The sequence below is a fragment of the Arachis ipaensis genome, chromosome B8, assembly GCF_059453495.1.
Source record: "Arachis ipaensis isolate K30076 ecotype BB chromosome B8, ASM5945349v1, whole genome shotgun sequence".
Taxonomy (NCBI): Eukaryota; Viridiplantae; Streptophyta; class Magnoliopsida; order Fabales; family Fabaceae; genus Arachis; species Arachis ipaensis.
Window position 1 is genome coordinate 15315608 of NC_142443.1, and position 14598 is coordinate 15330205.

At 31.9% G+C, this 14598-nt stretch overlaps 1 protein-coding gene and 1 pseudogene across 1 annotated transcript; both read right to left on the reverse strand.

Moving 5' to 3' along the window:
• Window positions 1-2170: 2170 nt before the first annotated feature.
• LOC107611866 (UDP-glycosyltransferase 73C6 pseudogene) lies at window positions 2171-8276 on the reverse strand (annotated as a pseudogene).
• Window positions 8277-12901: 4625 nt separating this feature from the next.
• LOC107610546 (uncharacterized) lies at window positions 12902-13450 on the reverse strand. Its single transcript, XM_016312590.1, has 2 exons — window positions 13059-13450; window positions 12902-12908 (listed from the first exon to the last, which is right to left on the reverse strand). Exons 1-2 carry the CDS (start codon window positions 13448-13450, stop codon window positions 12902-12904), a joined length of 399 nt encoding a protein of 132 aa, XP_016168076.1.
• Window positions 13451-14598: the final 1148 nt, after the last annotated feature.

Consider the following 14598-nt stretch of genomic DNA (forward strand, 5'->3'; position numbering starts at 1 on the left):
TTATCAACCAAATATTTATCACTGATAAGTTATCAATCTTTTATATGAGTAGATTGTAAGCTGGCTCCCAAAATCTTTTTAATTAAAGATTAATCTTTAAAAATTGTGTGGGTCAAGGGAAGGAGGTCATAACAGTTCATTTGATGTCTTTTATAGTACTCCCATATCACATCAGATTGGAAGTGTCTACAACAAAAAAATTTTACAGCAAATAATATCAAAATCAGTTTCTATAATTCTTTTGTATAGTATCAAACTGAACCTCCGTTCTAATTTAGTTAGTATCTAAGATCATAATTCACATTTTATTTTATTTTTGACATTTTTATTGTTGATCCAATTTGGTATATTTAATCATATTTTACAAATGTGATATTTATTAAGCTCTGTATTAGTGCGTTTTGTCTTTGATTTTATTTTGTTTATTTCTTTTTTTTAGGGGTAACCAAGCTTCAAACATGACGCTATTCTTCTTTGGGAGCAAAATTATAATTATATGTTAAAAAAGTTATTGAACATATAAATAGCAAGTGAAAGATTTAAGTTTTTCATTCTATTGATCTGTAAAAGGACATATCTTTTGCTATGATAGATGATAAAAGTCCGAGTTTCATTTTAAATATTTTTATATTCTTATTTTTCATATTTGGATGGAAGGTAACAAAAATAATATTTATTGAATGTCTCTAAGATATTGAAATGGTGAAAATACTAATTCGTTAATTTTATAAGATTTATATATGCTTTCTTACCTTTATTTATAAATAACAATATGAATTAGCGAATTTCGGTAGTCGTTTGTTAAATATTAGGGAAAAAATTATATTATATTATAGTCTATATTAATCGCAAGGACAATTGGCCAATAGTTAGTTTTAGAAAATTTTACTATACCAATTTTTCAAGCATAGAATTTTAAATGTATAAGCTTTTTTGCAATGGTATACTAATAAGTTTAGAACTTTAGATCAAACAAACTCATTCAGTTATACGTCTTAAGCATTCGAGAAGAGGTGAAAGTTCAACATAAATGATCTTTGGCTTTTAGAAATATATATATGCAAAAAAAAGAAGGAAAAAAAAAAGAATATTGACACATCAAATAAAGAAGAAAATAAAAGAGAAATAAAAAATAAAAAAATTAAAAGGAATACAAAAAAGTAAAGAATTTGAACAAAGTATATATTTTTTTTTTGTTCACTTTTATATTATTGTCGATAAAAAAGTTATTTTTTAGCTATGCTAAAAACATTCATTGATAATAGTCCAACATAATTTAAATTCTATAAGATGGTTAGCTCATAAAAATTATATCCTTTGAGAGTTTGTGTGTGCAAATTAGTTAAAGTTGGTATTATACATGATTATGTTTGTGAAACATTAATTATAAATGATTATAAATTCTCTCGTTTATATTTTTCTGTTATTGGATAAAAATTATAAATAATTTGTTCATTAACTTTTTTACGTTTATTTGTTATTAGGAACAGAAAAGATGTAAGTTAAAAAATATTTATCAGATTAAATATCAATATAATAAAAAAGATTGAGAAAAAATGCTTTTATATACTATTCTTTCAATAAATATATATGTTAATATTTTTATATACAAACTATACATAAATATAGTAAAGTAAATTAAGTACAAGATTTGTGGGTAACAAGAACCATGCATTAGAGTTCTAATAATATAATTAAACGTTACTTATATTAGTTGGTATTCGTGTATTGTACGCTTACAATATAAAATATTTTTATTAAAATTTTAATTTTTTAAAATTGTATAACAGTAGCGAAGTGTAACAATATTTATTTAAATATAAAAATATAATAACTTTGATATTTAAGTAGAATCCACTGATATGAATTAAAAAAATAATAAAATTATTTTGGCATCTAGAAATAGAAGATGGAATAATCTTACATATTAATATATTATACAATGAATTTTAATTTTTTATACATAAAATTTTTTTCAAATTAAAAGTTACAACTATTATTATCAATAAATAAGTACCAATAAATTTTTATAATCGAATAATATTTGGCCCGAACGTAGTCCGGGTTTTGCAGTATTTTATATTATATATAAACAAATTTGCCAGAGATAAACACAATCACTTAAACATTTTTCAATTGCTTGTCAAAATAAGTGGCAGCAACGAGTTTATTATTTGTATTCCAATGAGTTGATTGAGAAAAGAATTGGACCTATCAACCTTTTGATTATATCTTGATGAGGATTAAGGCATATTAGCTGCAAAAAAAAAAGGAAAAAAAAAAGCAGAGATAACACACTTGCAGAACACCAGTATACTTCTGCATAAGCTTATTCAGCTTTTGCCTTCCTTCTTTAACTTTCCAATTGATGAATAACTCTTACTATCATCCCTTCCTTCCCAAAGTTAGACTTGTATGTATTATGCAATGTGAGCTTTCATTTTCATCCTTTGTAATGTGTCCAACCATTTGGACAACCACAATGGAAAAGAAGGCAAGGGCGGATTGAGTTGTCTTCAAGTCCTAAAGTATTTTGTCCACCCCACTGCCTCTCAATTCATCACCACTTTAATTATAATTGAGTGCTCTATGATGGTTTTATTACCTGATTTTGATAATCTTCAGATCAAAGATCAAATCAAATACTATTTAGGATTTGAACTTAATAGAATTAGTTGAGATTAAAGGAGTTATCGTTTTAACTACATACATAAATTAACATTAATTATTTTTAAATTACATATAAAAATGGATTAATAAGCAAGACCATTCTTGGATTCCAAGTGCAAACCGCATATTATACATTAAAGAGCCCTATAGTCAAATATTTTGATATTCCAAACACACCAAAAATTAAGCATACTAAAAACTCTCATACATTTGCAATTACATTGTTTGCCATTAGTTTGGAAAGTCATATTATCATATACCTCCCATGCTTTATGCAAAATTTCTTGGATAAACACAGTCAAGTTACTATGAGAAGATCCACCTGTAACACCCCAATTACCCTAAGCCTTACCTCTAGCCGTAAAGCAAAGGTTAATTAAGGGTTACGACAATTCTAAGACTTATAACTATTTATATATAGAAGGGAATAATATATTCTAGAAGCCCGATGAAGGATTAAGCTCAAAAATAGATTTACAAAAGCACGAAACGTTCACACGAAGCTAACGCACAAGACTGAGAGTATAGGTGCAAGAGAAAAGAACATATATAAATATAAGAATATAATAATCATAGAGAACTAGCCGCAGCTTGCGGAGTTTAAGCCGACTAGTTACAAATAGAAAGATACAGAATTTTAGAATTAAAACAGCTTATACAACCTATCTCTCAAATAAGCCTCTAAGGCCATAAAGATAAATATACAAAAGGTGAGAGAATACTATGACGAAAGTAAAATAGAAATAAATAAGTAACGAATCATACTCCGCTCTGTCACCATATCCGCAATCTCACCGAAGTAGATTACGACCTGCATCTAAAACAACAACAAAGTATGAATGAGAACCGGAGGTTCTCAATATGGTAACAGTGCCCAATGATGTAAGATGTAAGGCCCCGGGACGCCGAAGGCAATCCTAGAACTTCACATCACATACAGATATTCAAGCTTAGAACAAAATAAATAAATATATAAAGAACTTAAACCATAAACCGGGTTATCTAAACTTAGGGAAATTCTAACTAATACTAATCACACCACTGTATCCCATAGCCTTCGCCAACCTAACTTTCGTGCGATCCCATCGCCACCGCCTACCTAACCTCCTCAGTACTAGACAATCACAATTAATGCAAACAAGTAAAACACAGATAATATTCATATACAACAAGTAGTTCAAGAAGCAGGTAGGCATGTTATACAATTAGGCAAACTCAAGTAAACAAAGCAAGCAAGCATATAGAAGATTCACATGATGAATGTCTGCCCTATTGGCTATGATATCACATGTCGGTTATTGTGCCAAACCCGACAGAAAATCCGGTCGACAACTCCCGGATTAGTCTCTCTATTGTGCATAAGGAGGAATAATTCCTTGGGATGAGTGCCCTACCACCTTCTCCTTTCAGAGGGAAACATTCCGAGGGAGAGTGCCCTACCACCTTCCTCTGGCTGCCGCATAATTCCGTGGGTTAATGCCCTACCACCTTGCAATCAGAGAGAAATCGCATTTTTAGGAGGAATAATTCCGAGGGATAAGTGCCCTACCACCTTCTCCTTTCAGAGGGAAACATTCCGAGGGATAGTACCCTACCACCTTCCTCTGGTTGCGAGAAATATGAGTGAGAAGCCCAGCTTCAACTCTCACATCCGAACATAGGCGGGAGACTGCCACAACCCCTACAACGGAGAATAATGCATATCAAAATAACATATTCAATATCAGAGGCCACTCCTCATAGTATACTTCCACTCATACTCATTCCGTCAACCATAATCATTCATAATTTCCATTCCGAACTCATTAGTTCATCAGTTTCTCAACTCGTTGTCGGTAATCACCAAGATCACTACTCTTCCTTCTCTCTCAACCAACTCATCCTTAATACACCAGAAACCTAAACCTCTGTTTGCTAACTTTTCAAAATAATGCCAGATCAACCCTCCTAGGACATTTCCCAAGTTTTACTACCCGAAAATAAGCCAAGAATCATAAAATGGTGTCACAGAAGCTTACAAGCTTGTTGGGAAGGTAAAATGGTGGAAAACAAAATTTAAGTTTGAGAAACAGGGCGTGTGCGTGCGCACGCCCAGGAGAGTTTTAAAACGTGTGTGACGCACAGGTACCAAATTTTGCAGTTCTGTTTGCTCGCACAAGGCGTGCGAACGCCCCCAACAGACTAACCTTCCCAACGTGTGCGTGCACACAATTCTGTGCGTGCGCACAGGTTGCAAAACCTCATTGGTATGCACGCACACAAGCTGTGCTAGCGCTGCAAACAGGGAGCCTTCCCCTGCGTGTGTGTACGCACAGGTCTGTGTGTGCGCACAGGTTAAAATTTTCGCAGGGTTGTGCGTGCGCAGATACCAGAAATCACAAAATTCTGCAACTTTGTAGAATTTCAGATTTTTAACACCAACTTTGAATGATCATAACTTCCTCTACAAAAACCCAAATCTTACAAACTTTATATCAAATTGAAGGGTTTTCAGTAAGCTTTAATTCTAAACAAGTTTCAACAAATTTGGAAAACTGAGGCAAAAGTTATGATCGGACAAAGTTCATCAAAAACCCACTTTTACCAAAAGTCTCAAAACTTCAACATTACCAACATTTCCAACCAAACCAAATCAAAACCTACCCAATCATCATAAACCACTACCACACACAACATCTTACCTCTTCATATCATTCTCCTCAATTTCACACCTAAATTACTCAACCATTATACCATACCTCACTACCAATCCATAACTTTCCATTCAATCATAATTCAACACTCATAATCATTATCATCCAACAACAACCTCAACAACCAAAACAAATCCTCATCAGTTCCAGTAATCATTACCAGACAAAATCTAACATTAACCAAGTCCATCATAAAACTCATCAACACCAATTACACTCAACAATCATCATCAACTACACTAACCAACCACAAAATCATCATTAACATCCGTCTTCAAATTCAACACCCACCAACACAATTCATCAATATTCATCATCTATCAATACCAAACATTACACCCAATCTCATTTCATCTCAATCTAATTATTTCACACCATATTTATCATTACAACATCATAATTCATCAATATACTCAAAAATCATCAACCCATCATAATTCATCATAAATCATCATTTAACAACTCAAATCCTCAAATCATTATACATCATCATCATACAACAATTCCAACAACTAATTTAATTCAATTCTATCCTATGGGTCACTAGCCTAAGTGTCTAGAAACATTACATATTACATAAAGGAAACCGAAACCATACCTTGGCCGATTTCCAATATGCTCAAACACAAAACTTGATTCCAATCAAGCTTCCACCAAGCCCCAAACCATCAAAGCCAAACCAAAAGCCACCATCAACTCCAAAAACAAGCTTCATACATACAACATAACCATACATCAACAACTAAAGCTCATACTATACCAAACCACAAGGATAAAGGGGTTCCTTACCTTATCCAACGAGATTAGGGGTAAAATCCATCAATTACCCGCTACTAGAGATCACCTAAATAAGCAAAACCACAAAATCTACTCAAAACCACAACCTCAAAAACGCAGAAAACTAGGGGACAAAACTGGGACTTGAGCTTCGAATTCTTGCTAGAAAACCTTATATAGAAAGGAAGAGCTCGTCGAGAGCTTCGTGTGGCCACAAACGACTCATCAATCGGAGCTCCGGATCAAAAGTTATGGCTCCCAGAAGGTGGAGATGAATAATGTTCTCCTTCCTCCTCTCTTCTCTCAAAACCAGCGCCCCTCTCTTTGTGGGTTGCTGAAAATGAGCTTAAGGCTCATTAAAAGGTGCTCTTATATGTTGGGCTTGGGCCCAGCTTGGAGCCGGTTCAACCGCGTAGCGTTTTAGGTCCGTTTGGCCCACTTTGGGCCAAAACCTTTAAGATTAGTGTCCAGTCTTTGATTCTAAATTATTTTTATCCTTTCAAAACAATAAATCAATTTTCCAAAATCTTATTTTTCTAAAAACACAGTACTGGATAGACTTAAACCGGTTCGCTGTTTTTCCCAGAAAATACATTTTCTGACTCAAAAAAATTCATTGAAACCAAATTTCACCTTTATATTTTTAAATTAAAACTTCTAAATTTTGAATCTATTCCGGGCACTAAAATTATTATTTTATTAAAACGATTTTTTGTGAAAAACCCCGGTTCTTACACCACCTTCTTCTACAGATCTTTTAGCCATTTCCACTAACTTTCTTATCCTTTCTCATCTTTCTTTACATTCACCATTATTCTCATCCATTAACTCCTCTATTGCTATTTTAATATCTTCTTTCTTAACCAGTTCACCAACCTTCTCTTCCTTCCCCCAAGCAGTAGGACTTTTCACACCAACCATCACTCCAACTTTTAGTACTTTGACAACTAGTTTTTCATTCAGAAACTGGTCTGCGAATAACGATCATGTCAGCATCGGCATGCCGGCGCATATAGCTTCCAAAGTAGAGTTCCAGCCACAGTGTGTCAAGAACCCTCCAATTGAAAGATGTGACAGTATTAGTAGCTGAGGAGCCCAACCTCGAATTATAAGACTCTTACCTTCGATTCTTTCTTCAAAACCATCTTCCTTAATCCACTTTTCTAGCGCCTCTAATTGATTCCCTTCTCTAATTACCCAAATGAAGGGCCTTCTAGATTCTTCTAAGGCTAAACCAATCTCAATCAACTGAATTGCAGTTACATTACTTAAGCTTCCAAGGTAGACATAAATCACACTCTTTGGATTTTGAGAATCAAGCCAATTTTGATGCTTCCACTCTTCAACTGAAACACTGTTTCCTCTTTGAACCTTATCCAACTGATCCTTGTTGCTTAGTGACACTAGACCAACACACCACACTTTATCCTTTCTAACCTTCTTGTACATCCTTTCATACTCAGGCTCCAATTCTTGAAACGAATTCATGATTACTCCATAAGAATCACTTTCAGGTGCATAAATCTCTTCACCAAACCTGCTCCAATTCTCGTCCACCTGTGCCGGTACCTGCGATTTAGTGACTTCAATTTCGTCCGGTAAGACTAAGTACTCTGTTTTATCCTTAACACTATTCCTCACATTACTTGTATGCAAAGCATCATAACACATTAAACAGAAGCAACTACCAGCGAAAGAAACCCTTGGAATCTTGAATTTCTCAGCGATGTGGATCATGTATGGCAGACTCATATCGGAGACTATACAGCATGCCGGCAGCGACAACTCTTCGAAGATCTTTTCCACCGGTTCCCTTAGAAGACTTGCTGCGTTGAAAAAACTGAAAGCATTGCCAAGTGAATGAAGCATGTCAAGATTCTCACATCCTTCTGGCAAGCCGGCTTCTTGATATGGAAATTGAAGCTAGATTTGTCGAATCTGGTAACTGGACTGAATGTAGCGAGCGAAGGTTGATGTGAATCTTGCTGTGTTTTGCGGGGTTGTGACAACCGTGACAATAATATTGCTATTGTGTTGAAGTAATAACTTTGCTAAGTCCATCATCGGAATCAAGTGGCCTTGTACCATTAATGGAAACAGAACAAAATAGAGCTGTGGTGTTTGGGGAGCCATTTTTGTTTCCTTGGAGATGGATAATTTAGGTTTAGTGTACTGAATAATTTTACTTGGACTCTAGTTTTAATGTTTTATAAACTACATTTCTTTCTTGGTGACGTAAGTGTCTACATACGCATAAAAAATATTATTTTTAATAAAATTATTTGATAAAATATAAAATAAAAAAATCCTTTATATTATTAAAAAATTAAAAAATAGTATAATCATCGATTCATATATAAAAATATTATCTGCACACTAAAATCAATTATTATTATGTACTTGTATATAAATAGAATAATGTTGTATAACGAACAAATTTTATTATTTTTGGTTAGTACTTAGTCAATAATAATTTGTACTTATATTTATATGGTTTTGCACATAAAAAATATATAATTTGTATCTATATTTATTAAAATTTTGTACATATCAATCAATATTATTTGTATCTATATTTTTTTAGAATTTACATACATAAATTAATAAACTTTATTTGTGAAATATAATGTAATGTTTGTGCTAATTTAATAATGACAAAAAATATTAAAAATATTAATTTTATTTTTTTTATATAAATTTATATAATTTAATTTAATTTATTTTTAATATATATTTTAATGACTTATTTTAATATATGTTCATAGTTAATTTATATATTATTGTGTGAAAATTTTTTTAAATATATCGATATATATTGATATTTTAATAATTTTTAACTATTAATTTTAATTATAAAAAATATATATAGTTAAGATTAACTGTTAAAATTTATTTAACTACTGTTGATATACTTGAAAGCTTTTATGTTGTGTCTCCGGAAATCTCCTTACAATTAACATTAGTGTCTTTAGATCCGATGAAATTATGTGTGTATGTATATCTGAATGCACAAAGTGTAAGAGATTCCCATTGAATTTGATTGTCCAATTACTTATTTGAACGTTTCAATCTGTCTCCATCAGTCCATGACTCCATGTATATCCATTCCATCATTCCTATCCTGAGAAATTCATTATCGTTGTTGAATTTAACTAGTTAGTGAAATACGGCCACACATATATAAGTTGTTTGTTAAAATTTTTATCTTTTATAAGTAAATATAAAAATAGATGGATAGACAAGTTAATTCTTGGGTCTTGGATTCCATACATACAAAGAAAAAAAATTGAACATACTAAAATGAAAGGTAAAAACTCTATTATATTAGCCACGCATGGAGATTAAACTCACATCTCAAATTTTTTTTAAAAAAGAAAAAATATGATACTATATTCAAACAATTAAACTGTTGAGTTTAAAAAATAATTAATTTTTAATTATAATGATAAATATTTAGTTGAGTTTAAAAATCTATGTTGTATTTAATGTGTATGCTAAGTTTATTTGCAGGTTAAAAACAAGTCAATAAGAACTACAAATATGTATAACAATTTTTGTATTGTGAACAAGCATTGCAGATCAACTTTATTATGAACAAACAAAACAAATCAGCTTCTATACACAGACTAGCATTACATTTGGATATAGCACACATTTGAAAGAGTTTTTATCACATTAGATCAAAAGCAAAAGAAGTATCAGACCGTTCGAGGGGAAAATATCAAATCTTGGAGCGAAAGAATATTAGAGAGGGTGCTGATTTTATCGTGATCAAAGGACTATTAGTTAGTATTTGAAATAGAGATTGAAATTGAAAAATAAAGATTGAGAGATAAAAATTAAAAGATAAAAATTAAATTAAGTTTATGTATTATATTTGTTATAAAAAGTATAAAATTGAGTTATATCTTAATATCTTAAATAATACAAATTATTAAAATATCCTTAATAAAATCAAAACCCTATCCCTTTTCCTTTCTTTTTCTCTACCCGTCACCTCCTTTTCTGTTTTTCCTCTTTTTCTAGCAAACCAGCAGCTACATTTTTGTTTCTCCACGGCAACAGTAACAACGATGACAACACCTACGACCGTCGTATATCTCATTATGTTTAATTTGTTGCATTATGTTCTGTTGCATCGTGTTTGTTGTCTTCATTGCGTCGTGTTCTGCCATCGTTACAGTCGTGCCGTGCCAGTTTTGCACTGTGCCGCCTCTATTCAGATCGTGCCACCCTGTTCAGTCTGTCGTGCCAGCTCAGTTCCAATTTCGCATCGCCTCTATTATTCTCTTTTTTATTCATTTTAAAATTCTCGTGTTACGAGATTGTTGAATCTAGAAACGGATCTATGTTGGAGAGTGTGGGGGCAAGTGCCTCTATCAAAATTTGATAGAATTACATATAGTATATGGGAGAAAAATTTATTTGTTCCCACTCAATAAATAAATTTAACTCCATTATAATTTTTTTTAATCTATTTTTGTTTTCATAATGTATAGAGAAAAATTTTTTCTATTTTATAATAGAAAAATGCTACTTGTTCTTTAAATTTTCATTTTTTAGTCGGTCTTTTGATTTAAATAATATTATTTAATTAATTTAAATACTCACTTTTATACGAAGTTACTTGTTTTTTAGTTTCTCTCTCTTCTAAAAATTGAATGATGGACACTTTTTAAAGAATATCTAATTACACTGTTTATGATAATATCATATTGATTATAAAAATAATTAAATAATAATAATAAAAAGATAATTAAAAATTAAGTTAGTAATTTAAATTTAAGTACAAAAGTATAATTTTTTATGCTCTCTAGAATTCTAATTCTCTTCTCTTGCTGTTTGTTCTTGACTCTTTGTCTCCTAGCAACACTCCTTAACTTCATTCTTTTAATTTCTTTTGATTCAATGAAAGATTTATTTTTATTTTTTTATATTTTTTAATTCATTTAATTATTTTGTATTTTATTTTGTAGTTATATTATTATTATATATTTTTTATTACATAGTTAAATATTATTGAATAATAAGATCTATTAGTAATTTAAATTTTAAAATATAGTAATATTAACTAATAACAAAAAACAGTTAAAATGAAAAGTAAGATTCAAATATACGGATATCTATTGATGTTTCTTCTTTTGAAGTTAGCTCTAGTTTTGTTAGTAATAACGACATCAATTAAAAAAATTTTAATTATGAATATTACAAAGAGTCAATTTCGTAATCTTATAAGAGATAAATTTTAAATGATTATTTAGTGATATATATAAAAAATAAAACATTTAATCGTATTAACAATGAAAGAATTATTCAATATTTTTAAAATATCAAATTTAAAAAAATAAAATTCTAAGTTATATATTATTATTTAAATTACTATATAAGTGTTTTAATTTATTAGTTAAATAGTTAGAAGATTAATTATATTTTATAATAATAAAATATACTTATAAAATTATTATCATGTTATATATATTTTGTCCCTACTAATAAAATTTTTTAGATCCATCACTGGTTGAATCTAATTTTGATTATTGTTGCTTTTGGTATTATTGTTGTTGTTGGTGGTGGAATTTGGTATGATGTTATGAGATTGTTGTTGTTGTTGAATCTGATTTATGAAATTAAGGGTGGCAACGGGGCGAGTAGGGGCGGATTTTTGCTCTACCCGACCCCGTCCTGTGCCCTATACTGTATAGAACCCGCTCCTTTCCTACCCGCGGGTAGTAAAAAGTTGAAACCCTAACCCGTCCCTGTGGGTATCCACCCCGCCCCTATAATTATTAAAATCCAATAAATAAAATTAAACTTCAAAATTTATATAACCATCATCACATACATAACATAAATTAAAATAAAAATTTAAATATAATGCAATATTATTAATCATTTTACTAATTATTTTATATATATTACACATTAAAATTATATATATATATATATATATATATATATATATATATACCGGAGCAGGTATTGCCTAAATCTGACCCCGTCCCGCCCCGCCCAAGAACCTGCCCCATTAAAAACCCATTCCGGTGCGGGGCAGGTAGCGGGTGGAGGCGGGATTGATACCCGCGAGTTCAGGTGTTGTTGTCATTCTTGTATATGAGATACTATTCTTATTGATGGCAGATGTGTGATGGTGGGGTGAGAGGTTGAGTGAGGTTAGAGGTGAAGGGTAAACTTGGAATATAAAATTTTGATCGAGGATATTTCAAAAATAAAATGTTATTAAAATTTCAGTCTCCATTATCAAAAATTTTAGTTTCCTGTATTTCCACCTTCTGAAGATAACTATATAGTACAAATGTTGCCTTTTGATAAAGAAAAAATTTAAATAATTAAGGACTCCAAGTTAGATCATCTTAAAATCATGTAATTTAGGTTTTTTAAATGAAAATTTTGTACACAGCATATTCTGCATTGGAGGCCTCCAAACAGTATATGCCTCTCTTATTTAATTTTGATCTTGATATTGAATTGTTTGGATTGTTTATTCCTTCTCTTTAAAGTATGTTTTTTATTTTTATTTTTTATTTTTATTTTTTGTCAGATAGATTGAATAGCTCCAATTTTAGACATTATTCCAAACTCATTCATACTATATATTCACACACTCAACACTTCAGGTTCTTATTTATTACTTGGTCTTGTCAAGTTTTAAACCCAATTGAAGCATATTAAGAGACACATGATTTATTTTTTAAACTAAAACCTCAGCTACTTTTTTTTTTTTGAAAGAAATTCTATTTATATTAAACTCTACAATTCAAAATATCAAGATAGATTCAATTACATATTTCTAAGGGTGTCTCTTCCAGCCACATTACATTTGGCATGGTAAGAGCTACTCTTGCTAAGTAATGGGCTGCTAAGTTCCCCTGTCTTCTTACATGTAAAATTTTATAATACCTGAACCTATTCAAAAAGGTTTTGCAATTGAAAATTATCACTCCAAAAGAACCTCCAAATGGGTATTCAGATTTAAGGGCCTTCACTGTTTTTATATTGTCTCCTTCCAACTCAATATCAAAAAAACAGCATTGGATTGCAAATTCCAGACCCAGATAACAAGCCATAGCCTCAGCTTCTCTAACTGAAAGAGATGAGGCAATTTCCAACGTGGCAGCTGCTGCAACTACCTCTTCACTATCTCTAATAACTACACCAACTCCCCCTCTTCCTCCATTATTAGTAGCTGCATCAACATTTAATTTAAAGGTGTTTGGTGGAGGAGCACTCCAAAAGTCATCACTTTGGCTACCCGGTGGAGGTTCCTGAGACAACACAGATCTTTCTGCCATGAAATTTGCTTCGGTGAAATTTTTTTGAGCTCTCTCCAACAATACTTCTGGTGGGGATTGATCATTCTCGAACACCAATTTATTTCTCCCATGCCAGAGGCTATGGAGGCTGCACAAGAAAAGCCCTTTTTCTTCTCCCCCAATTTCCTTCAAGGTTACGTCAATCCAGTCCAATAGAGGAGTTTGTTCCGCTGATTCTGTTCTCAAAGTGAAGGGAGAGATAAACCAAAACCTCCTTGTCCAGTTGCAATCCTTGAAAATGTGAGATTCAGTTTCTTCTTTTTCAAAACATCTAGGACAAATTGAAATGCATCTGACTCCCCTTTTCTGCAAATTTGATTATGTAGGTAGTGATCTATGCATGAGCCTCCACATGAAGTTCAAAGTTCTGGGTGGTATTCTCATCTTCCAAAGGTGCTTCCATCGCTGCTTCTCTTCGAGGGTTGATACTCTACTGTGCCCTTGTTCCTAGCTGTGCTTCCTTATCAGGTGATAAGCTTTCTTCACTTCATATTCCCCAGTTTTGTTAAATTTCCAGTAAAAATTATCTTCTTGTTCTTGGATATGTAATGGTAGTGCTAGGATTTGATCTGCTTCAAAAGGTAGAAAGTTGTTTGTGATTAATTCTTGGTTCCAAGTTCTGTTTTCCTGGTTGATAAGGTTGTCCACTGTGGCTTCCTGATCAAAACTTGCTCTGGGACTCCAAATTTTGTGCCCGTTTTGATTAGGAAGCCATGGATCTCCCCAAATTCTGGTGCTCCTCCCTGTTCCTATCCTCCAAAGTCCGCCTAATTCCAGCATCCATTTTGTACCCCAGATGCTCCTCCAAGTATAACTGAGATTGTGTCCTTTGTTTGCATGAAGAAAACTTCTTCTTGCAAAGTATTTGGCTTTTAGTATTTTTGCTGTCAGTGAATCAGGTCTCTTCATTAATCTCCACCCTTGCTTGGCTAGCATGGCTTGGTTAAATGCTTCAAAACTTCTAAAGCCCAATCCTCCTTCTTCTTTTGCATTGCTAAGCTTGTTCCAACTTACCCAATGTATTTTTCTTTCCCCTTCCTTCCTGCCCTAGTAGAAATTGCTAATCATTCTCTCCAAATGGTTGCAAAGACTCTTAGGTAATTGGAAGTATCCCATGATATAAGAAG

Bases quoted from the DNA above. Each gene is read 5' to 3' on its own strand.
- LOC107610546 (XM_016312590.1), bottom strand. From the start codon at position 13,450: ATGGCAGAAAGATCTGTGTTGTCTCAGGAACCTCCACCGGGTAGCCAA.